Below are 24,640 nucleotides of genomic sequence, written 5' to 3' on the forward strand. Positions count from 1 at the left end.
TCTCCCCTTCTCTCTCTCTTTTTTCCATTGGCCTTTTTATCATAAACTTTTCAAACCTACAGAAAATTTTGAAGAATTGTAGTGTTTACCTAGATTCAACGGTGGTAAACATTTTTGTCATAATTTGTTTTCTCTGTATAAACTTTTTTTAATCATTTGAAAGTTGTAGACATCACAACTCTTCACCCTTAAAGATTTCAGCATGCTTCTCTTAAAAATAGGCGTTCTCTTAAATAACCACATACTAAGATATGAAGATAATTTACAAAAAATTTTTACTAGTAAAAAATATCTAGTCCATGTTTAAATTTCCTTAGTTGTCCCCAAATGTATTTTTTATAACCTTCTTTTGTGTTTTTAAAGAGTCTGAATTCAATCAAGGACTTCAAGACCATGTGTTGTGTTTGGTGGTTACATCCCTTTAAATCTAGTGCTGGGTGCCTGGGTTGCTCATCTGCCTTTGGCTCAGGTCGTGATCCTGGGGTTCTGGGATCAAGTCCCATATCAGGCTCCCCAGAGGGAGCCTGCTTCTCTCTCTGCTTATGTCTGCCTCTACCTCTCTGTCTCTCATGAATTAAAAAAAAAAAAAAATCTTAAAAAAAAAGTCATCCACCTTGCCTTTTCATGGCCCAATGCTTGTTCTTTACTTTCTTTTTGGAAAAAGTATAACTACTGATGCTAGTTAGAAGGATCAGTTCTAAAAGTAATAAAATTAATGGATCAATAAATAGCCAGGAAAAAAAGAGAGAAGAAATGATCTTGAACTTACTAGGGCTCTAAGAAGTGGGTGAATGCTGGTGTGAACTTGCTCCTTTTCATGAAACTTTTCACAAGTTCTTCCACTACCCCACCAATCTTAACATGTTAAATACTATCTTCCTTGAGTTATTTTTTATTTATTTATTTATTTATTTATTTATTTTTATTTATTTATTTTTTTATTTATGATAGTCACACACACAGAGAGAGAGAGAGAGAGAGAAGCTGAGACATAGGCAGAGGGAGAAGCAGGCTCCATGCACCGGGAGCCCGACGTGGGATTCGATCCCGGGTCTCCAGGATCGCGCCCTGGGCCAAAGGCAGGCGCCAAACCGCTGCGCCACCCAGGGATCCCCTTGAGTTATTTTTTAGGTTTAAAAATACTGAGCTTTCTTCAGCCCATCTCCTGTTGCCTACCTGCAGTCATCTTTCTCGTTTCATGAAATTCTCAGTTTCTTCATATAGTCACAAGTATTTATTTTTTGACTTCTCTTTCTGGTCTTCCACATTTGATTCCTGTCGAGTTAATGTTGGAAAGCCCTAGTAAGAACCTTCTCTATTTTGCTGATCCTTTTTCTAGTTTGATTTTTCAGTTACATCAGAGACTGCCACTGGGCTTGTGGCCTTAGCAGCAGCCTGTCCAAAGGTGAGAGAAGCTTCTTGTGGTTTGGAATAATCATGGCTCACAGCCCAAAGATGCTGTTGTTTGTGCTTAACTGGTTTGGTTCATTATTCTTATTTCCCATTTTCATTTGTGTCCAAAATTTGGGTAGTTTTTTTTTTTCCACCTCATAAATAATTTGGATCTTTTTGAATTCTTGTTCAGAGAACAGAAAGAGAAGGTATCTGATTTTATTTTCCTTAGAATCTAAGCTAATTCTTAGTCTTCTGACATTCCCTCTTTAATTCTGATTTCCTGATTTTCTTAACTCTTTTCTACTCTCATATACATTCAGCAAATAGATTATTTTTCCTCATAAGATCAGTAATCTGACCTAAATATGTATACATAGTACAAAAATAAATGTTCTGTGTTTGTGAATTTTTGCAGGATTAGATACTTGGCCATAATTCAGCTTAAGGGAGGGTTACAACTAATTTGTTCATAGAATTCATGATGGTGGGGGTGACTGGGTGGTTTATTTGGTTAAGTGTCTGACTCTTGATTTCCGCTCAGTTCATGACCTCAGGGTGATGAGATCAAGTCCTGCATTGGGCTCCATGCTCAGTGAGGAGTCTGCTTGAGATTCTTTCTTTCTCCCTCTGCCCCTTCCTCCACTCATACGGGCTCTCTCTCTTTATTTACTTTAAAGTTAATAAATAAGTAAAATCTTAAAAAAAATTCATGATGGTAATTATTATGTTCTTAAGAAAACCAGGTGTTCAGAAGGTTATTAGATAATTGGAAAGTTCTAGGTAAGTGAAGTTTTATGTCTTTGAATAAATCTTCTAATTGATAGTCTAGCATGAGACAGGTTATTTACCTGTTACTAGATTTGTAGCCTCCTCTATAAAATTAATGTTGGACAGTATTGCTTCTGAGTTACAAAATTGCATTTCATCAGGGAACACATATCAACATCACCAAATTTTTCTACTCTGAATCAGGTTAACCTGATTATCAGTGCAGTAGAGACTGTTTTGTGCACCAAGCCCGTTTTTCACTCAGTAGGAAAAGCTGCCTTGGGCTGATAAATTACCTCCGGGTGAGAGACAGTTGGGAGTTACCCTTTCTGAATGTCCCTTGTTTGTTGAAGTCTGCTAAACTGTAAGGTGTGTAGAGGGGCCTTGCCTGTCTTCCTATCTGTTCTGTCCCCTAGTCTCTGTTTGAGTGCTTAGCATGTGGATAAATGCTCATTATTAGTTAAATATTGGCTGAATGCCAGCCCTAGGGCTTTTACACACATTGTCTCATACAGTCTTTGCAGCCAACCTTATCGTGCCAACTTTGTAATATAAGCCAGCCTTCTGATGACAGAAAACTCAGTTTTGTAGATGAGTAAGATGACATAGATTCCTAGCCACTTGTTCAAAACCCCACAGCCAGGCATAGGAACTGCCTCAGAGCCATTTTAAATTTTACTATTTTAACCATTTTTCAGCGTACCGTTCTGTGGCATTAAGCATATTCATAGCCATCACCATCGTCTTGGCCTGTGCCTTTTTCCTCAGTTACACTGCCTTCCTTTGTTCTTTAGGGTGCTCTTGGTTTAATCTGAAATCAGATTAAAGACTTTTTCTGAGCAAAAATGCTGGAGGAACCTGAAAGTTTAAACTTTCAGCTTGGGTTGAATACAGAGTCTGTGTTCTTCCTTTTCCCATTTCCTCAGCCAGCTCTATTTCATGTAGAATTTCTTGTTGGCTAATAATAACTGAGTATGTTGATTTGAACGGGGATACATGCTCTCATATCTACTTGTTCTCACACTGAATTGGAGCTGTTTGGTCTATTTCTGCCATTGCTTGGCCCAGCAAGGCAGTGATATAAGTGGTTTAAGTGCCAAAAAGCTGCGTACCCACATTTTAAGCTGTGTACCTGCCGGATGGGTTAGAGCAGCATTGGGCTGAAGTCCACACTTGGCCTTGTACTTGGGAAATTAATTTGCTTTGTCATCCTCCACTCCTGCTTCCTGCCAGAAGTCCAGTTCACTACTTTTGGTTTCACTTTGGGCTTTAAAAGTGCTTCTTAATCTTTCTCTGGATGAATTACCTATATAATACAGGTACAAATAAGTAGTTTTGTTGGCTTGGCCATGGGATGAGTTGGGCTGTGTGAAACAGGATTTGAGGAGGGGGCCAGCTCTGTCTCAGTAGGGTAGCTGAATGTGCTTATGTTTCTACTGGAGTGGTCTTGAAGTCCTTTCTGATATCAGGCAGAGCCAAGTGGTGAAATATGATACATGCTGGGGATGAGAATTGGCAATTGTCCTGAGTGCACAAATAGTTTCTTCCTCCCAAGCATATTTTACAGCCAAGTGAACAGAAAACAATTCAGCAGGCTGTTTGCTGAAGTTCCTGCAGCAGAAAATTATCTTTATAAAATGATAGACACATAGCTTTTATGAAGAGTTTTTTAGAAGAACAAAAGGCAAACTGGGCTTACATTTCATTTTTTCATTCCCTGATTCCTAAGTGTATGGCTGGTTTCAGATACACTCCTATGGCCGGTTTGTGGGTGGTAGAGGCTGGGCGTCCCTAAGTTTGGCCAGTCACATATTACTCATTTTGCATCACAGTCAGCTAGAGAAGGAAGTTGCTGAGAAGACTAAAGTCCAAGCCTTCCTGTTGAATAGTCAAGCAAACAGGCAGTTTGGCCCCTGGCCCAGCTCAGCTCCATGTAAATTTTATCTAGTACACACACAACAGGCAGGCAGTTGTTAGTGGTGTAATTCTAGTTATTACTGACTAATATGACGGGCCACCATTGCGTGAGGCTTGACCTGAGGCAGCTGCTCTAAATATAGCCTTCCTTTCTGGCAGCTGCAAACACCTGGAGGAACAGGCAGGCCCCCAGCAGAAAGTATTTGCTGTCAATAATATGTCTGTTGAACAATTGTATACTACTCTTGGAGCTTTTTTCATGCTATGTTTATGCATAATTAAAAACAACCCACTGGATCCATTGGCTTATGGTTGGGTTATGTTTAGAAAAATTCAATTTGTATTGTTGTCTACTGTGGGGACTGGAGATGATGTCACTAGTTTAAGTAAGACCTTAAGAGGAGCAGTTAATGTAATTACTAGCAATTTCTTTGGTCTCTCTAATGAACACAGCTTGCTTAAACTAACCCTTAGTGGCCTTTGGTTTCTGACATGAATGAACCCGCTGTCAATCATGTGTTTCAGTTTAATTAGGGACTCGATTTGTGTGGTTGGTAGTTCCTTCTGACATAAGGGGGTTTATGAGTAATTAAAAAGAACACTAACATTTACAAAATGGTGATTCTAAAACAGAAACTTCAAATGGCTCCTAAACATGTAAAAGATACTTAACCTTTTATGTAACAAGAGAAAACCATTTTAAGGGCTCACTGAGATCTTATTTTTTACCTATCAGATTGACACAAATCCAAAACTTTGGATGAACACTGTTGATGAGCAAATGGGGAAATAGACACTCTGATACATTCTTGATGGGAGCAGTAAGTGTACAACTTTATTGAGGAAAGCTTAGGATATATCTATTAAAACCACAAATATATACTCTTTGACCCAGCACTATCTCTTAGAGGAATTTATCCTACAGATACACCTGCATGTTTATAAAAACAATATGTGTTTAAGCTTATTTATGGAAGAACTAAAGACTGAAAACAAACTCGCAAGTGGACTGGTTACATAAATAATGATGTATCTGTACAATGGATACAGCTATTAAACAGGATATTCAAAAAAAAAAAAACAGGATATTCATTATGTACTGACAGGGAATATCTTCACGAGAATAAAGCAAAGGGAAGTGTATAATATGCCACTAATTGTATAAAAGGGGGAGAAGTAAGAATATATATTATTTGCTTGTATATTCATAAGGAAGTTCTGGAAGGTTACTGAAGAAAGTAATATGAGCAGTTACGTGTGTGTGTGTGTGTGTGTGTGTGTGTGTAGGAAAGAAGAGACAAGATGATTACTTTTCATTTTACAAAACTCTTTATCTGCATGTGTTGCCTTTTCAAAAAATTAAATAATTAGCATGTCTTAAAATAGAGGGGTTTTTTGAATTCCAGTCAAAAGGTTGTAGAGGAGCCCTCTCTTAATTGACTTCCTTACCCATACTTGCTGTCCTTGTGGGTAAGAGGAGATGTTGCTGATGGTGCTAATGTTTCTTACTTTTTGTGTGTACACCTTGAGAGGAAAGTGATGTATAAGTTTATCAGTCCCAGGCGTTCCTCAGCCAGAATCAGTGGCTCTGAAGATTTATATACCAGGAGCCTTAAGTTCTATACCAAGCCCTAAGAAAAAGGCTTTTTTCATTTATTTTGACAATCAGGATCATATACTCTGGCCAGGACTAAAGTAAAGTCTTTTGCCTTTTCTTTTTGTTTGTAGGAACCTACAAGCAGCAATTGGCGCCTATTACGACTTTGAGAGCCCAAACATCAGTGTGCCCTCTATGTCATTTGTTGAAGATGTCACCATAGGAGAAGGGGAGTCGATACCTCCTGATACTCAATTTATAAAAACATGGCGGATCCAGAATTCTGGTAAATGGATAATGGTCAATTCTTCATTGCCCAGTTTTCTTTTTTTTTAGTAGTATAAGAAATAAGGAAATGTTTTAGCTTAAGTTATGTGCTTTTGTAATTGAACTTTTTCTTATATATGATGTAATTTTTTAAAAGATTTTATTTATTTATTTGACAGAGAGCACAAATGGAGGGTGGGGGGCAGAGGCAGAGAAGAGGGAGCTCAATGCAGGGCTTGATCCTAGGACCCCAGGATCATGATCTGAGCCGAAGGCAGACATTTAACTGACTGAGCCACCCAGGCACCCTGATGTAGTACTTTTTTATACTGGTGTGATGACGAGAAATCATTGAACTGTCCCCTGCCCTGGATCTGGAAAAATGATTTAGATCTTTTTCTTTTATCTTTCTTTCTTTCTTTTTTTTTTTTTTTCCAGGTCTTGATGGCCTCTAAACAATTCAGTATTCATTTGATACCAGCAACTAAGCCTGTGTGTGGTGGTAGTATTATCTCCACCTGTACAGTTCTACTCTGTCATTTTAATTCTGCTCTAATTAATCTTCCAGTTCTTTCCAGCAGGTTAGAGGAGGTACATCCTTGAATAGAACAAGGTGGTTAGGAAGAGCTGTGAGCATCTGCTCTTTTGAAAGCTCATTTCTTTGAAACCACAGGGATGATTCTTTATGAAATTTCTTTTTTTTTCTTTATGAAATTTCATTGAGATATCTCTCTGAAATGTTAATACCACTTTGAAAAATAGGGTAAGAGGTTTGGACATTTGCTCAGAATGGGAAAGATGGAAAGATTGAGAAATTTTTTTGAAGCATTGTTGTAATGTACTGCCGACTTTAAGAAAAATAAAAAATAAGTTAGCGATAGTTCTTTGAAAATAGGATCTGAGTATATGTCTGGTAACAGTTAATTATTCCTTTTGCTAGTTAAATTCTTTTCTAATGACTTTAAATTTGAGTGGGGTTAGTATTGCTTTTTTCATGCAGTAGTTATTCATGCGGCTGACTAGATCAGGGCGCTTTAACTTCCTTGTTACTGAGGACTTAACAGAAATTCTGAGAGTTGGGAATCTTGGCAGAAGGCATATTTAGCTAAAAATCTGTGTATGTGGGGGAACTCTGTCTAGCAAGGTGATCTGATGTGACGTGATAAAAAAAACTCTCAGGGCTCAAATAAACCTGTAAAAGTGACCTTTTATTGACTGTTTACTTTTAAGTTCTTTGTACTGTAATTTTCTTATGATGGGGAAAGACTGGCTAAGCTAGCATTTTATATACTAACTAATGTACCAAAGTTTTATTCTTAGTTTTTCTGACTTTTTTTAGGAGTAACTCTCCTTTGGATGAAGTTCAGTGTATAATCCGGATTGACCCAATGTTGTAGATGACTGGAGATATCCATGGCTTTATAAAATTTTCATTAGCTTCTTTTCCCTTTTGGTTGTAACTGTGTAGGGCATTGTTAGTTTGAGGGACACACGGTGGTATGGGAAAATAGCCATGTTTTCTGTTTTTCTTGAAATTCTTTTTTTTTTCCAAAAAAGAATTAAGCTTTTTTTCAAAGCTTAATTATTTTTGCCTGATTTCTTTCCCTTTTATTGGTCTGATTTCTTTCTTTCTTTTCTTAATGTTGTAGGCCCTTTTTTTTTTTTTTTTAAGATTTTTATTTATTTATTCATGAAAGACACAGAGAGGGGGCAGAGACATAGGCAGAGGGAGAAGCAGGCTCCCTGCAGGGAGCCTGATGTGGGACTGGCTCCCAGGACCCCGGGATCACACCCTGAGCCCAAGGAAGATGCTCAACTGCTGAGCTACCCAGGCGTCCCAGTGTTGTGGGCTTTTAAAAGTATTAAAACAATTTCTTTTTTAAAGATTTCATTTATTTGTTAGAGCGAGTGAGAATGAGCTTACATGGAGAGGGACAGAGGAAGAGAGAGAGAATCCCAGGTAGACTCTGTGCTGAGCACAGAGCTCAATGTGAGACTTGATCCTTTGATCCCAGATCATGACCTGAACCGAAATCAAGAGTCAGATGCCCAGGTGCCCCTAAAACAGTCTCTTTAGTTCAGCTTCTGTTCATCATGTTTCTTCTTTGAATTACTAAAACCTGCTAGTTGCTGCTCAGAACTGCTTTTGAAGCTTATTCATGAATTAAATTTTATTTTTTAAAAAATTAAGACCTTGTTTATTTATAGTGAAACTACTGAAAATGGTCTGGCTTGCTGTGAATTCTTTATAGTGTTTTTAAATATTAAAAATTCTGAGAGTACCACTGAAATATTTGAGCTACTCTTTTTTGCAGAAACCGTTTTGTATGTCAAACATCCTCTTGATACATCCATTCACTTACCACACAGCTCCTTGAGTTAATGGGGAATTGGGAGGGGTTGATATAAAATTGTTAAATGTCAGATCAGAACCCCAAAGAGCCTGCCTTTCTTTCACCTTGACTTGGAGAAAATCTGTATTGGTGGGGCTAGCTGCTCTTTCCGCCTGCTTTTGCATGGTAACTCCAGTCTAAAACAGCCTCTGGGTCTGCATTGTTTGTTCTTTGAAAGGCCATTCTTGTGCCTGAACACTTTTTGAAGAGTTTGGGCAATAGTTGGCTGGAGTTTTTACCATTTAGGTTACTTTGAACACAAAGATTTTTTTTATCCTTTTGGAAATTGTTCATCCATTTTTAAATAGTTTTGTATCTATAAGCTGCATGCTTTCCATTCGATTAAGGAGAAACTGACCTTCCATAACTAAGTAATAGATATTAAAGAGGGAAAGCATGCACGTGTACTGGCATCGGCGTCATCCTAATCTGGCCTGAGTTCTTCCTGGAAATACAGTAACAGAAATAGGGCAGGCCTTAGCTATTTCTCCTTTGGCTCTTTTACTTTCATTCATAACCTTCTCCACGAGAGAAGTGCTCACTGAAATAGTTTCATAAATAATTTTCATGGTATCTCTCTGCTGTCATGTTTCAGGCATGTCAGGCATTCAAATATACAACAGATGAGATGTAAAGGAATTGCATATAGCTGTCCCAGCAGTTTCCCCAAAGAAGATAAATGTCACACATTGTTTAAAATTCAGCTTTTAATATTGTTTAAATCCTTAGATACAGACCATGCAAAAACAGAAGTCAGACATTTCATTACATAGATGCAGAATCCCAGGATCCAGACTTTTGGCACTATATGAGTATTAGAAGCTTGGGAAACTTGAACAGGAAGTCTTATAATTAAAATTGAAAGTAAAAATTTGAAACTGCCTCTCCAAGGTGAAAATGGACAGTTTTCCTTATCAATACTTTAGCTTCTGAGTTTTTACAACCATGCTCTGTTTTCCAGTCATAGTGAATGTTAAGCTGAGTATGTTATAACTCTGGTGTTTCTTGGACTTTGGCAAAGTATGTGTGATTGTTGTATGAGAAAGTGGCTTCACAGTCAACTTTATTGTTTGTGAACATAAAATAAGAGTTGAGAAAAGAACTTACGAAAGAACAGCTGTTTCCTCCATTTTTCTTTTGGCTCCTTAAAACAGTTAATTTCTGCCTTTCTCTTCAGGACATCTATATGAAAGGCAATTCTGCTTCATCCGTTCAGCAAATTTTATTATATTCCAGTCACTTTATATCAAGTACAAGAAGAAAATAGTGACAAGATCAATAAAGGTCCCTGTTCGCATGCAGCTTAATTTGAAATGCAGTCTCCAGACTTTTAGGGCTTAAAAAGAATAGGTTTTTATCAAGGTTTGTCTTCTTCCTCATTGGTCTCTGGATGTTCCTTACTATCTTCCAGCTGTTTCTGTAATCACTTGTACCTAGTAAATCCAGGCTTTCTGGAACTGGTGGACTTTTATTTCATTTTTTGCCATGTTCTCTATCATCTCAAGTTGCCATATGTCAGGATTTTTTGTTTTGTTTTTACTTTTAATTATTTTTGAATAAAATTATATTCCATGATAACTGGAGAATCACAGCCTTGATCAAATGTGTGCTTGTTATACTTAAGTCATAAAACACAGATTAGTCTTTCTTTTCTTTTAGATGTATCTACCCTCCATTAAGCCAATTTGTAACTGAGACTTAATATGAAGGTCTGTTGTATTATACTTCTCAAATCTAGATTTTAGGTATGTTGGTGGTCCATGCCCCTTACCAGTATTTCCTTTCCTTCTGTGTTAAGAACTAGTATCTTTGACCTTTTTAGAGTTACGCGACTTACCAGGCTGTAAGAACTAAATGTCTTAGCAAACACTATTGGTAATTCTTATAAGGTAAATGATTGGTTCTTCACTTTATAGTAAATTAATACTTTAGAGTTGATGGTGGATAACTCATCAACTTTTTTTCTCCAACAAGCTCCCCAGGCACCATACGAATAGAGTATCTGGCATATTAAAAAAAGATCAGGACAGTAGCTGCATAATTTGTTAATCGCTTCATGTTTACCAACTAACGCAGTCTCCCTGGAGCATATTGGCACTCCTCTTTTGCATAGCTGAGAGCTCTGACCATCTCAGCTGCTTATGGTTGTCTGTGCGGTACAGCCAAGTATTTCCCACACCCAGTCTTGGTTTTCCTCATTTTCTTAGAAGTTCAAAATCAGACATTCTTGGGTTTTCATACTAACATGTCTTGTTACAGGTGGGTGCGTGTGTACGTGTGTGTGTTTGAAAGAATAATTGTGAATTCAACCCTAATATAGCAGCTTAACTTTTCTCTTGGATCTTGGTCTTTAAAGAGACTGGCATTTTCCAAGGTGCTCCATGCCAGCTGCTACTATTCTTGACCTCAGACAAATACGCTTTTGCCAAGACCATGGGCTCCAGAAATGAGAAACAATTTGCATGTATTGCCAGGGTATCATCACAAGCTTTCCACCAGCAGTGGTTGCCCTTTATAATGTTAACTTAAGGAGAGCACTTTGCTAGCAGGTATGTTTTTAAGAGGGTCTGACAAAACATTGTGCTTACTGTTTCATCTGCTACCTCTTCAGATCCAAGAGCCACAGAATGTGCCATTCCTTATGGGACTGAGATCTCAGCAGTAGAGCTGTAGTTACCTTTCTCTGTGATTCCCTTTTCAATAGTAAGTCATCGAGTATATCAAAACCAATCTCACACTTTGAGAACAAGGTATTGAGGCATCCTAGAATGCTCTCAGGAGTTACATTTCAAGCATGCTTTGTCCTAGAGTCCTGCCATGTCCATTTTTTCACAGTGATTTATTTTTTATAGTGAATTTATGTATCCCCCCAAAAGATATATAGAGGTTTCTGTCTGTAGTAAAAAAGAGTATACTGGAGAGATTTCACCAGAAAGATAGCCTCTAGTCACTGTGTGGCCCTTTGGCTCTCAGAACTAGTCCATATATGGATTGCTTATTTTGGATTAGTTTACAGGTACACAGGAGGAGGTACCCAAATAAGATCTTTGTCACTTCCAAAGGAGGAAAGACCAAAGAAGGAAAGACGTTTCTGCCTGTGCCTTGTCTCTGTATTGCTATTCCTACTCTTTGTGCAGGTACCTCTTGCTGGTGTCATCACCTCTGAGACCACAGATCAGTGTGTTGTTACCAGGGGAGTTCACCCCACTGTTCCTGTTTTCCCCACTACTTGTTTGAACCTGAAAATGAAACTTTCACTTGACTCCTCTCTCTCGAACTTGTAGGGTCATTTGCACCTTGGTCTTTTCATAGTTAAGGACTCCCGAAGGAAAAGTCATACATCAGGGAAAAAGTTTTAAAAAGAACATAATATAGAAATTATTCCTCATGTGTTTCATCAGCTTGCCTTGATAGAAAAACTGGTGACAATCAAATATGTTTTTACTTAGAATTAGCTTAAAAAGTTATAGTGAAAATGGGCATGTGTAAGTAACCTCTTAGTGAAGAAAGCAGGCCTCCAAAGATGTGGCCTATGCTTCATTTCCACAGCTCTTCGCAGACATCATTCTTAGATTCCGCAGATTCGGTGTGATGGGTAGCCTTTCCTGGGGTCCCTTAAAACACATTTTCTTGAGGAACTGCCTTGCTTTGGTCATATGTGCCTTATCTTAGGGATAGACTGTTGGTCAGAGGTTGTTAACTCTGATAATTCCTTCTGGTCAGTCTTGTGACATTTTATAGCTCAAGGATATGTGGCTAGGTTCACGTATGTGTGAAAGACAGAGAAAAAGGGCTCTTCTACAGTTTTGTAATGAACTGCACCCAGCATAGGACCACTAATTGCCTAACATTTTTTTCTTTTGCTTGAACTCAGGGGCAGAGGCCTGGCCTCCAGGGGTTTGTCTTAAATATGTCGGGGGAGACCAATTTGGACATGTGAACATGGTGATGGTGAGATCGCTAGAGCCCCAGGAGATTGCAGATGTCAGCGTCCAGATGTGCAGCCCCAGCAGAGCAGGAATGTATCAGGGACAGTGGCGGATGTGCACTGCTACAGGACTCTACTATGGAGGTGAGTATGTTCTTATGCAGCCCAGGGTGAAGGAATTAAGGTAATATCTTACAGCATTCCCAGTGTTGCTCACAGAGCCTGTCAAATTACATAGCAAGGCATGGCCTCTTTTAAACAGTCACCCCATGCAGGTAAATGATTTTCATTCAATGACTATCTAACAGATTCAGTCTAGTGCTCTCCCTTTTACACTAGCAGTTTAGTTAAAATTTAGTGAAGTGTGTGAGATATGTATATAGATAGATATATAGATATATATCTATTGTGCATTCTAAACAATGATTTAGTAGTTCTGCTCTTTTTATTATATAATCTAGTAGGTGCGGTAGGAATGCTAAAGGCAGCCCTTGTTCTCAGAGTCTCTAGATATAAGTCCTAAAAAAGATAATGCATAATGTGTGTACTTCTCCCAACCTGAGGACCTGTCAACACCTCTCTCCACTCTTTATTGGTATACTTTTTGAGCAGAGTAAGCTAAACTGCCTCTTCTTCCCTTTTTCATTTGTTCTTCAACCTAGTTTATTCTTTCTCCACTCTAGAGAAATGAAAATCAGAGACTACCCAGTTTCCAAATTCAGCAGCCACGTAGTCTTCATACTAGCTTACCCTCTGCCGTTTGGCACCTGCTCCAAATGTTTTTTGAAATCTAGATATTCCTAGGCTCACATGATACCCGTCTTGTTTCTCCTCTTCTGAATGATCTCTCTCTGTCTAGTTTCATCTTTGCCCCAGGATTGCTAGTGTCTGAGCTGGGTCCTCTTCATGCTCAGTGACCTCATCCATCCATGTAGGTTCAGCTGTCACCAGTTCAGTGTACATGGCAATGTTCAGATTCATCTCTGTGTCTGCAAACTCTTTTTGGAGCTCCAACCCTATGTTTTAACTGCTTTTGGACAGAACATGTAGACATCTTGTAGATTTCTGAATCTTATTATCTTCCAGGCAAAACTTACATTCTTCTCAACAACACCCCACCGAGGTGATCAGTCAGGAACCTTGGAGTCATATTTTGTTCAGTCTTAACCGTCCTTTGTCACAAACTGGTTCTTCTTGGTTCCACTATATCCCATGTCCTGGTAATCCAAAAATATATATATAGTGAATAGTTCCCACCCTCTGGGAGCTCCTAACTGGACCCAAGGCCAGTGGGGCCTTTGGAGTGATTTCAAGGGGTCCTGGAATTAATGTTCGTCTCTATGTTTTTGCAACCAGGGGAAACTTTACATATTTTTAGTAGCCTCAAAAAAAAAATCTTAATGTTAGAAAAGGTATCTCATAGTGCTTATATGACATCATTCTTTGCCTGAAACCTCCCTGCTTACTGTCCTGAAGCCCAATTCCTTGGCGTGGGGCTTAAAGCTGCTCACGATCTGGCCTCATTTTCACTTTCATTGTCAGTCTCCTCTTTACTCCCCCACAGCCAGTCCCCAAAGACACCACATGCTTTCACTTCACCATGTCCTTGCTCATGTTGTTCCTATCGCCAGAAATATCTTTTCTCTTTCCAGTAAATTCCTGCTCATCCTCAGGGATGAAGTCACCATTCCTCCTTCCCTTCTTGCTTACTCTCCTCACTACCCCATGGAAATTCATCCCTCCTTTTTTCATTAATATTATGCAGGAGCTTGTTATTACACTTGACACATTGTATTTTAGGTGTTTGTTTACTTTTTACTCCTCCTTCTCTTCTGCTAGACTGTGAACTATTTGTTGAATGACAAATGAATATGCAATCATGTATCAGAATGCAGAAATTACTTGTTTCTTCCCTCTGGACTCCCTTTTCAGGCTACTTCTTCTAAGAACCTTTGTACCTGTACAGTTAACCCTTGAACAGCATAGGGGGTTAGGGATGCTGACATGTGAAAATCCAGCATAACTTTTTTTTAAGATTTTATTTATTTTGAGAGAGAACGAGAGAGAGAGAGAGAGAGAGAGAGAGAGAGAGAGAGAGACACTCCCCTGCTGAGCAAGGAGCCTGATGTAGGGCTCCATCCTAGGACCCCTGAATCATGACTTGAGCTGAAGGCAGATGCTCAACCAACTGAGCCACCCAGATGCCCCCATAAGTTTTTGACTCCCTGAAAACTTTACTAATAGCCTGTTGACCAGAAACCTTACCAATAATATTAACAGCTAATTAACACATGTTTTGTAGTTATATGTATTATATACTGTGCTGTTCTGTTCTGGTAAAGTAAGCTGTTTTAAGCTGTTTTTCAGAAAATTGAGAAAATACATTTAGAGTACTGCGCTGTATTTATTTTTAAAAAAATCCATGTATAAGTGGATCTGGGCAGTTCAAACCTATGTTGTTCAAGGATCAACTAGCTTCTTCCACTGCTGAGCTCCCATTTGCATTTTCTCTCCGCCATCCATTGCAGTTTCTCTGCACTTACCCCCTTACGTCTCTTTGGCATTTTTACCTCTTTCTACCCAACTAAATTCGATGAATCCCTCACATACCTTTAAAACTTAAGGTGATACGTGTCTTATTTATTTTGTAACTTCAAAAAGCTGAGCCCAAAGCAGAGTGGAGATTTTTTTTTAAATGAATGTCACTGTTTTTAAGGGAGGGATGTGACTTAAAAAAAAATCCCTTTAGGGATCCCTGGGTGGCGCAGCGGTTTGGCGCCTGCCTTTGGCCCAGGGCGCGATCCTGGAGATCCGGGATCGAATCCCACATCGGGCTCCCGGTGCATGGAGCCTGCTTCTCCCTCTGCCTGTGTCTCTGCCTCTCTCTCTCTCTCTGTGACTTTCATAAATAAATTAAAAAAAAAAATTTAAAAAAAAATCCCTTTGATGCAAAGATACTGCTTCTTACTGTTTTCTGGTGTTTGAAAACTCTGGTCGTGTGGTGTGTTTTAGTGGTAATATAAAAATTATCACTATGTGGGACATTAAAATTTGTACCTATAACATCTGTCATCAATTCTAGAAGTAGGTATAAATATACTAGCTTTGGAGGCAATAAAGAATTTAAAGCCTTTTATGGTCATATAATCTGTGAATTGTTTCTCAGGACTTTGTGAAATCTAATACCTTCAAGAGATCTTAATAATTGATTTGCTTCCATGATTTTCAAAGCATTTTTAAAAAATCAGTAGAACCCTTTCCTTTATAAGAGCATTTATGAATGCCCCTTCAAAAAAAGGGAAAACCTAAAAATGAAACTGGTCTTGTTGAATTAGGAGCCTCCTTAAGCTGTGTTTGCCTTCTTGCCTTCTCTGATGATCTCTGGTGCTGTGTGACCTAGTTTGCAAACGGTTCATCTTCTCTAGTAAATAATTTAATTCTGTAATATTACAATATTTCACTGAATCCACATTACTATTGATCATAATACATGCTGATAGCAGACATGGTAGATTGTTGGCAGAATGTGATATAGTATACATAAAACCATAGCTATGAGCACATGAAAAAAAAACCTGCCTTGTTAAGCATTCTTTACCCTTCCCAGTTTTTCTGCTCTCACCTTGTAAGCTCATAGAGTATAGTATAGTGGACAGTGTTTGGAAAGTAGGCCTGGGTTGCCTGGACACAAACTTGGACAAGTTAGGTAACTACCTTGGATCTCATCTTCCTGTCTTAACAGCAAAGTTTATTTGTTTTGTTTTTGGTGGGTGGTCTCTTCTACAGTCTTTAGATGGTCTTCTCTAGAAAGAATAATTTTCTTTATTTTTAATAATAAGACTTCTGTTGTTTCAGTTCATTTCTTGTCCTCAAAGGGAATTTTTGCTATATTGAATAATTTATAAAGTGGGGCACCTACCCATTTTCAGTTGGCTGTGCTCTGAGAATCTCTCAAGAGAGGTGCTGTTGGTGTGTTGTATGGACAGTTCTTCATTATGTGGGGTGTGTGTATATGGCCCTTGGCCCTTACTAAATAATTTAGCTTCACATATTTATCTTTACCAGCAATCCTTTTTGACCACTCACATTTCTAATTATATCTGATACCTGGCAGCTTTATTTTCAAACCCAAATATTTTCTTTTATCTTCTTTTACAGACTTGCTTTTTAGATAAAAGCAACCTGTTATTTAATACCTGCTGTATGTCAGGCACGTATTGGGCTGTGTACATATAAATTACTTTTTTTTTTTTTTTTTTAATTTTTTTATTTATTTATGATAGTCACAGAGAGAGAGAGAGAGGCAGAGACACAGGTGGAGGAAGAAGCAGGCCCCATGCACCGGGAGCCCGATGTGGGATTCGATCCCGGGTCTCCAGGATCGCGCCCTGGGCCAAAGGCAGGCGCCAAACCGCTGCGCCACCCAGGGATCCCTATAAATTACTTTTTATAAAGGAAGTATTGGCTACATTTTATGGATGAGGAAACTGAAGACAAGAGATAATAATATGGTGTTCAGTAAAAGTTATAAATTATAGCTATAAATTAAGAAAAGTAGTTTTATCATTTTGATAAAATGATCTTTGTCATTAATTTGGTCTTCACTACTACATGGGGTTCACAAAGAAACTTTGACTGCAGGGTATTGGCTCCTGTCAGAGCTTAGGGTAGATGGGGTATTAGTCCCCAAGTCTTCTCTACATTTCTAGAGTAAGTTAGGGATGAGGATGGGATTAATATTGGTGAGGCGACTCTTAGGTAGTTGGGTAAATATCAGTGTTCTTCAAAGGAGTTCCTGCCTGCTAGAAGATGGCACACTTTTTTTTTTTTTTTTTTTAAATAATAGTCACACAGAGAGAGAGAGAGAGAGAGGCAGAGACATAGGCAGAGGGAGAAGCAGGCTCCATGCACCGGGAGCCCGACGTGGGATTCGATCCCGGGTCTCCAGGATCGCTCCCTGGGCCAAAGGCAGGCGCCAAACCTCTGCGCCACCCAGGGATCCCGATGGCACACTTCTTAAGAACACTTAGGACACTTGACTCTTGGGAAGCAGTAAGCAGCATGAGTGGTTGTCACCATTTTAGTCTTGATACCAACAGTAATATGCTTCCTCTCTTCCAATAATAGAGTACCCTCTTCCCAGTTCTGTAAGAGAGATTTACTCCTGTGCAGGCATTCTGGTTGTGAAGTAAGCTAAGATGAAGTAATAGTGTGGTCATCACCTGCTAATGAAGGTTTCTCCCGCTTGAAGTAGCTCTTCTTTTTAATAGTTCACATGGGTTCCTAGGGACATTGCAAATGTACATTAAATACTTATATGTTATTCATTTCATTTTTCTGAGGTAGAAATGGAACTTTCCTCATTTTTTAAAAGATGTATTTATTTTAGGGAGAGCAGGTGTGGGAGGGGGAGAGGAAGAGAGAAAAAGATCTCCAGCAGATTTCTTGCTGAGTAGGGAGCCTGATGCGGGCCTCTCACCACCCTGAGATCACGACCTGAGTCGAAACCAAGAGTCAGATGCTTAACCGACTGTGCCACCCAGATGCCCCTGGAACTTACCTTATTAAGTTCCTAAACCATAATAAGTCCCACATGCTAGGAAACTTATTGGGTGCTCTATATAAACCACAGTTTATTTCCTAAAACTTTTTAAAGTTCTTACATCTTCTCCAGTTAAAGAATGACTTGAGGTCGTGAGTTTGAGCCCAATGTTGGGCATGGAGGCTACTTTATTTATTTTTTTTTTTAAGGTTTATTTATTTATTTATTCAGAGAGAGCGAGAGAGAGGCAGAGACACAGGCAGAGGGAGAAGCAGGCTCCATGCAGGGAGCCTGACGTGGGACTCAATCCCGGATCTCCAGGATCACACCCTGGGCTTCAGGCGGCGCTAAACCGCTGCGCCACCGGGGCTGCCCTGGAGCCTACTTTAAAAAAACAAAAAACCTTGATATTTCTTGTCTTTTGATAATAACCATTCTGACAGGTGCGAGATGGTATTACATTTTGGTTTTAATTTTCATTTTCCTGATGATTGGTGTTACTGAGCATCTTTTCATGTGTCTGTTAGCCATCTAGATATCTTTGGAAAAATGTCTATTTAGTTGACCTTACCATTAGAACTTTTCTCTTTTATATGTTATACTCAAAAGGTTGCCTCATTTGCTTCTAGAAGATCCTCAGTAAGGCATTCTTTGTTTGGATTCTGGTCTCTAGAATTCTGTAATATCAGAAATATGAGTAGCCCTCCTAGCCTAAGCTGATTGTGACTTGTGTAGGAAATGTTTTTATTAGAAGGGATGTCTCAAATGTAAATGAATCTGGAATCCTTAAATATTTTTATGTTGTAAGATTAATATTAAGTCTATCAGGTGATTTGCTATTTCAGCTTCAGAGAAGAAAGCCTACTGTTGGTGGTAGTGTTACCAGATGGTGGTAATTATTTGGTGGTTTTGTCTAGGTAGTTCCAAATGAGTCGAAGGCAATGTAAAATGGCTGTAATGTTCAGATTAGCCTCTAAAATGCACATATGTGTCATGAACCTGTTTGGAACATAGAAAATCAAGAAATCAGAAGAATATACATATATATATGTATATATATGTTTGATACATATATATGTGTGTGTGTATATATATGTTTGATAGAAGGGCAAAATATAATTTGAAAGCAGCATCTATTTTTCTTATGGTAGCTAAAGCCCTTTTGTTGTTAACAGAAACTTCTCTGATCTGGAATGTTAGGTTTCAAGGATTCAAAATTTAGGGATTGACATGACAGTTCCTTAAAAAATTTTGTTGTTTTATTTTGATTTTGAAAATCTTATTTATTTATGAGAAACACACAGACAGAGACAGAGACATACACATAAGGAGAAGCAGGCTCCCTGTGGCAAGCTGATCCCAGGACCCTGAGATCACACCTGAGCCAAAGGCAGACACTCAACCACTGAGCCACTCAAGAGCCCCCTTAAAAATGTTTTAAACCAAATATAATTCTTTCTTAAAATATGAATATATTTCTTATTAAAAAGAAAATAGTTATAAAATCCCTGACAATTTTAAAGATTAAATACTTAAGCATCATTTGCTTTTAAAAAAATACGTATATAGGGAATCCCTGGGTGGCTCAGGGGTTTCGCGCCTGCATTTGGCCCAGGGCGTGATCCTGGAGTCTCGGGATCGAGTCCCGCATTGGGCTCCCAGCATGGAGCCTGCTTCTCCCTCTGTCTGTGTCTCTGCCTCTCTCTATGTCTACCATAAATAAATAAATCTTAAAAAAAAATACGTATATAGAATCCCTAACTCTTTTGTGTGTATGCATTGGTAAGGGCTGTCGCTGGGGGCTGGATCTAGTTTAAAAGTGTTTAGTTAGGGCAGCCCGGTGGCTCAGCAGTTTAGTGCCGCCTTCTGTCCAGGCCATGATCCCGGAGACCTGGGATCGAGTCCCACATCGCTTCCTGCATGGAGCCTGCTACTCCTTCTGCCTGTGTCTCTGCCTCTCTCTCCCTCTCCCTCTCTCTCTCTCTCTCTCTGTGTGTGTGTGTGTGTGTTTCTCATGAATAAATAAATAAAAATCTTAAAAAAAAAAGTCAGAAATTTTTTTTTAAAAAGTGTTGTTACTTAGCATAACCCTATCATAGTAAAACACGTAAAAACTGCATTTCTTTGATCTTATGTGATAGCAATTTTAATATACATCATTCATTTAATGATTACCTTTCTTAAAAAAAAAATAATAATGATTACCTTTCTTGCAGGGAGGGGAGGGGAGAGCCATTATATTAAATGAACACATTTGATTATATGATACTTTTAATTTCAGAAATAATAAAAATGAGGAAAAAAGGACATGATGGGATATGTATATTTCCCCTTCTCAAAAAAAAATATGTCCATATATGTTGAAATTGTTTCACATGAGAAATTCTTAAGGTTTTACTGGATTATCATATGATGGGAATTTTTAGTAAGTGCCATTGTGTGCAGTTTCTACTGAATTAGGCCAGATCAATCTCTTATAAAAGTAAGGAAGCAAGCATAATTGCTTTCCATTCAAATCGTGGTGAATACCTACTTTATCAGTATGTGCTATAAACCTGCTGAAAATTGTGTGGTTATTTTGTAACAGATTGATGATTAGTGTCTAAAATGATCCATGTATTGGTCTCTTAAGCTTTATCTGATATCTTAGTTTTTCAGATGGAATTTATATTCCTCAATTACTGCTCAGAATGTAGCCATTACTTTATTTTTAGAAACCTCCCATTAGTCTTGTAGTTAAAGGTAGTCTTTGAAAAGGGTGTCTCCTTACTGAAAAGCAAATGCATTCTGTTCCTGTAAATGATGCTTTGACTCTAGCCCCATAATACTCTAAGGGGTTTTTCCCTGAAACAGCAAAGATACTTGTCATTTAGAAATTAGTTCGTTCTAAAAAAAAAAAATACATTTTTTAAAGCTTTCTTTATTTTTCTCCTTTTATCTCTAAAGAGCTTGTACTTCCCTTTCTTTACAAAGAGAGTGTCAGTATTGGACCTTGCGGCTCTAGAAAGGAATGCTATGTGCACCTGTTAACCTCTGGATTTTGATTTGTAGTGATCAGTGTTCTTCCAGTTCCTCTTGATTTCTTTCTTTTTTCTTTTTTTTTTTTTTTCAAGGTGTATTTATGTATTTGTGAGAGAAAGAGAACACAAGCGGGGGGAGGGGGGGAGGGAGAGAGAATCCCAAGCAGGCTCCACATTGAGCATGGATCCCACACTGAGATCACGACCAAACTGAAGCCACAAGTCAGACACTCAACCGACTGCACCACTCAGGCGTTTCCCCCTCCCGCTTGATTTCTAAGAGTTTTGCTTGTACTTTGTTTTGAGATGATTTTGAGAGCAATTGAATTCTAGAGTGAGTTAAGCTGTGGCTTAGTAGCCACTTCAAAGTCATTTTTTCTTTTTAGTTTTAGTTTCTGTTTTATGTTTAGAAATCAGAAGTGATTAAGAAAACAGATCCTACCTCTGACCTAAATCTTATGTGAGGACTTTTAAAAATGTTCAAAGTAATATATTTTATGTTAGGATAGCCAAAATAGGGTCATTTCAACATGAGACTGTAGCCACATTTTTGGTAATCAGTAGCTGTCTGTCTGTGGCCAGTAGCCTGCCTCATGGACAATGCAGTTCTATAAACTAATGTGTTGTGCTAATTTTTTTTTCCTTTAGGAAATTGTATAGAAATGGGGGTGTTTTTCTTTTAAGAAATTTGCCAGTGAAATCATCTGGGAGGGTTCTCTTTGGAATTAAAATTACTACAGTATATTTTCATAGTTATAGATCTGTTCAAGTTGTCTATTTCATCTTGGATGACTTTGGTTAATTTCAAGGAGTTGGTCCTTTTCACTAAATTGTCAAATTTTTGTGTGTAGAGTTGTTTGTAGTACCTTTGTTATTGTTTTAATGCCTTCTGTCAGTAGTAATAATCTCTTCTCTCACTCTTTTTTTTTTTTTTTTTAAGATTTTCTTTCTTCTTTCTTTCTTTCCCTCCCTCCCTTCCTTCCTGAGAGAGAGGGAGCTCATGCGTGTGTGGACGCACCTGGGGGGGAGGAGCAGAGGGAGAAGGACAGGCATACTCCACACCAAGCTCAGAGGCCCACATGCAGCTTGGTCCCACAACCTGAAGATCATGACCCGAGCCGAAATCAAGTCAGATGCTTAACTATTGAACCACCCAGGCGCCCCCTCTTCTCTCATTCTTGATGTTTTATGTTTTCTGTCCTTTTTTCTTTTTGCTTTTTTTTTAAAAAAGAGATTGTATTTATTTTATTGAGAGAGCACAAACCAGGGAGGAGAGGGAGGGAGAACCAGGCTCCCATTGATCAGGGAGCCCAGTGCAGGGCTGGATCCCAGGATCCTGGTATCATGACTGAACCAAAGGCAGATGCTTAACCGACTGAGCCACCCAGGCACCACTTCTCTCCTTTTTTCTTGCTAGATTTCTTAATTTTATTGGTATTTTCAGAGAACCAGTCTTTAGTTTCATTGATTTTTCTTTATTTTTCTGTTTTCAGTTATTGTATTTCTGCTTTTAATTGTTTAGCCCTTCTGCTTGATATGGGTTTATTTTACTCTTTTTCCAGTTTCTTAAGATGGAAGCTAAGGTTGACCTGAGACCTTTCTTTTATAATATAGGTGTTTAAAACTATGTTCTTAGCCCATTTGGGCTGCTGTAACAAACCTATTATAGATGAAGTGTGTTGTAAACAAATTTATTGGGATCCCTGGGTGGCGCAGCGGTTTGGCGTCTGCCTTTGGCCCAGGGCGCGATCCTGGAGACCCGGGATCGAATCCCACGTCGGGCTCCCGGTGCATGGAGCCTGCTTCTCCCTCTGCCTGTGTCTCTGCCTCTCTCTCTCTCTCTCTGTGTGACTATCATAAATAAATTTAAAAAAAAAATTAAAAAAGAAAAACAAAAAACACAAAAGGCCTTTGCCGATCCCTTCACCTTTAAAAAAAAACAAAACAAACAAACAAAAAAAAACAAATTTATTTCCCACAGTTCTAGAGGTTGGGAAGTCTGAGGTCAAAACTCCAGCAGATTGGGTGTCTGCTGTTTGCTTCTTAGTTCATAGAAGGCTGTCTTCTATGTTATCACAAGGCAGAGAGTAAGGGCTCTCTCGGTGGTTGTTTGTTTTTTCTTAAGAGCATTCTTAACCCATTCTTGAAGACTCTACCCTCAACCTAATCATCTTCCTAAGGCCCTACTGCCAAATACAATCACATTGGAGATTAGGTTTCAACATAAGAATTTGGGGATGGGGGCATAAACACTTACTTTATAGCAACTGTAAATTTCCCTCTAAGCATTACTTTTAGCTACATAGCACAAATTTTGAAATACTGTTTTTATTTTTATTCAGTCAAAAATATTTTCTAATTTCTCTTGAGAACTTCCTCTTTGAGCCATGGGTTATATAGAAATGTGTTGTTAAATTTCCAAATGTTTGATGGTTTTCCCGTTACCTTATTTAATCATTTCTAGTTTCATTCCATTATGGTCAGAGAACACAATTTATTTTGATTTTGGTTCTTTAAATTTGTTAAGATGTTTTTGTCCCAGAAGATATTGTCTGTCTTGTTCGTGAATATTTTTTTTTGGGGGGGGGGGGTTGTTCGTGAATATTTTATGCATACTTCAAAAGAGTGTTCTGCTATCTTGAGTGGAGTGTTGTATAACTGTCAGATCCAGTTGGTTGGTATTGGTTTTTCAATTTCTCTGTGTCTTTATCATTTGCTTGTTTTAGTCTAATAGTTCTATCTATTATTGAAAACGAAGTGTTGGAGTCTCCACCTACAGCTTTGGATTTGCGTATTTCTTCTTTCAGTTCTGTCAGTGTTTGTTCCATTTATTTTGAAGGTCAGTTGTTAGGTGCATACACATTTAAAATTATGTCTTCTAGGTGAATGACCCATTTATTTTTGCGTAATGTCCCCCTTTTCCCTGATAATTTTCTTCACTCTGAAGTCTACTTTGATATTAATAGAGCCATTCTAGCTTTCTTTGATTAGTGTTTGCGTGATATATCCTTTTCCAGCCTTTTACTTTCAACCTACCTGTGTCTTTATATTTGGAGTTTCTTGGAGACAGCATATAGTTAGGCTAATTTTTCACCCAGTCTGATCATCTCTGTCTTCTAATTGGTATATTTAGATTACTCACATTTAATGTTTATTGATATATTTGAATTTATTTCAATCATTTTATTTGTTTTGTGTTCTCTTACTTGAGGGACTTTTAAGTCTATTATATCACTAAACTTATTAGGTATTTGCAATTAAATTCTTTTATAAGTGTATTTTTTCTGACAATAAAAGAAATATGGAACTTAGAATATACAAAAAATATAAAGAAGAAAACAAAAAAAAAGAAGAAAACAAAATATTTACACTTCTATATGGATATAAACACTGTTAATGTATGTGTCCAAATATTTTTTTAAAAATTTATTTTTCAAAAAAAATAAATAAACATTTATTTTTCAAATTTGATGTTATGCTACACAGTTGTGTAACCTACTTTTTTCCCTACTCACTAATATTTTAGGATCTTTCCCCTTGTTAAATACTCTTCAAAAACACAATTTTTAGGAGTTGAATATCATTCCATTGGATTATTATTAATCAAAATATTGTAGATAATTCTTTTCTTTTCTCTTATTTCTTTCTTGGTTGCTTGCTTGCTTGCTTTCAAGAGGGAAAGAGAGAGACAGGGTCAGGGAAGGGCAGTGGGAGAGAGAATCCTAAGCAGACTCCATGCCCGGTGCAGCGTTCGACACTTAACCAGTTGAGCCACCCAGCCTGCCCTAGATAATTCTTCTTTTAAAAAATTGT

The 24,640-nt window shown here is 38.1% G+C and overlaps 1 protein-coding gene across 2 annotated transcripts in view; it reads left to right on the top strand.

Moving 5' to 3' along the window:
* Window positions 1-24,640, top strand: part of ILRUN (inflammation and lipid regulator with UBA-like and NBR1-like domains) — a 95,210-nt gene that overhangs the window by 32,030 nt on the left and 38,540 nt on the right. The window contains exons 2-3 of one of the 2 annotated variants that reach the window (XM_041751713.1): window positions 5,809-5,963; window positions 12,212-12,409. In XM_041751713.1, the coding sequence (XP_041607647.1) occupies window positions 5,809-5,963; window positions 12,212-12,409 (353 nt within the window). The remainder of the gene's footprint in view (window positions 1-5,808; window positions 5,964-12,211; window positions 12,410-24,640) is intronic. The other variant, XM_041751724.1, reaches the window with a different exon arrangement.

Source organism: Vulpes lagopus, chromosome 1 (genome assembly GCF_018345385.1).
Source record: "Vulpes lagopus strain Blue_001 chromosome 1, ASM1834538v1, whole genome shotgun sequence".
Lineage (NCBI taxonomy): Eukaryota > Metazoa > Chordata > Mammalia > Carnivora > Canidae > Vulpes > Vulpes lagopus.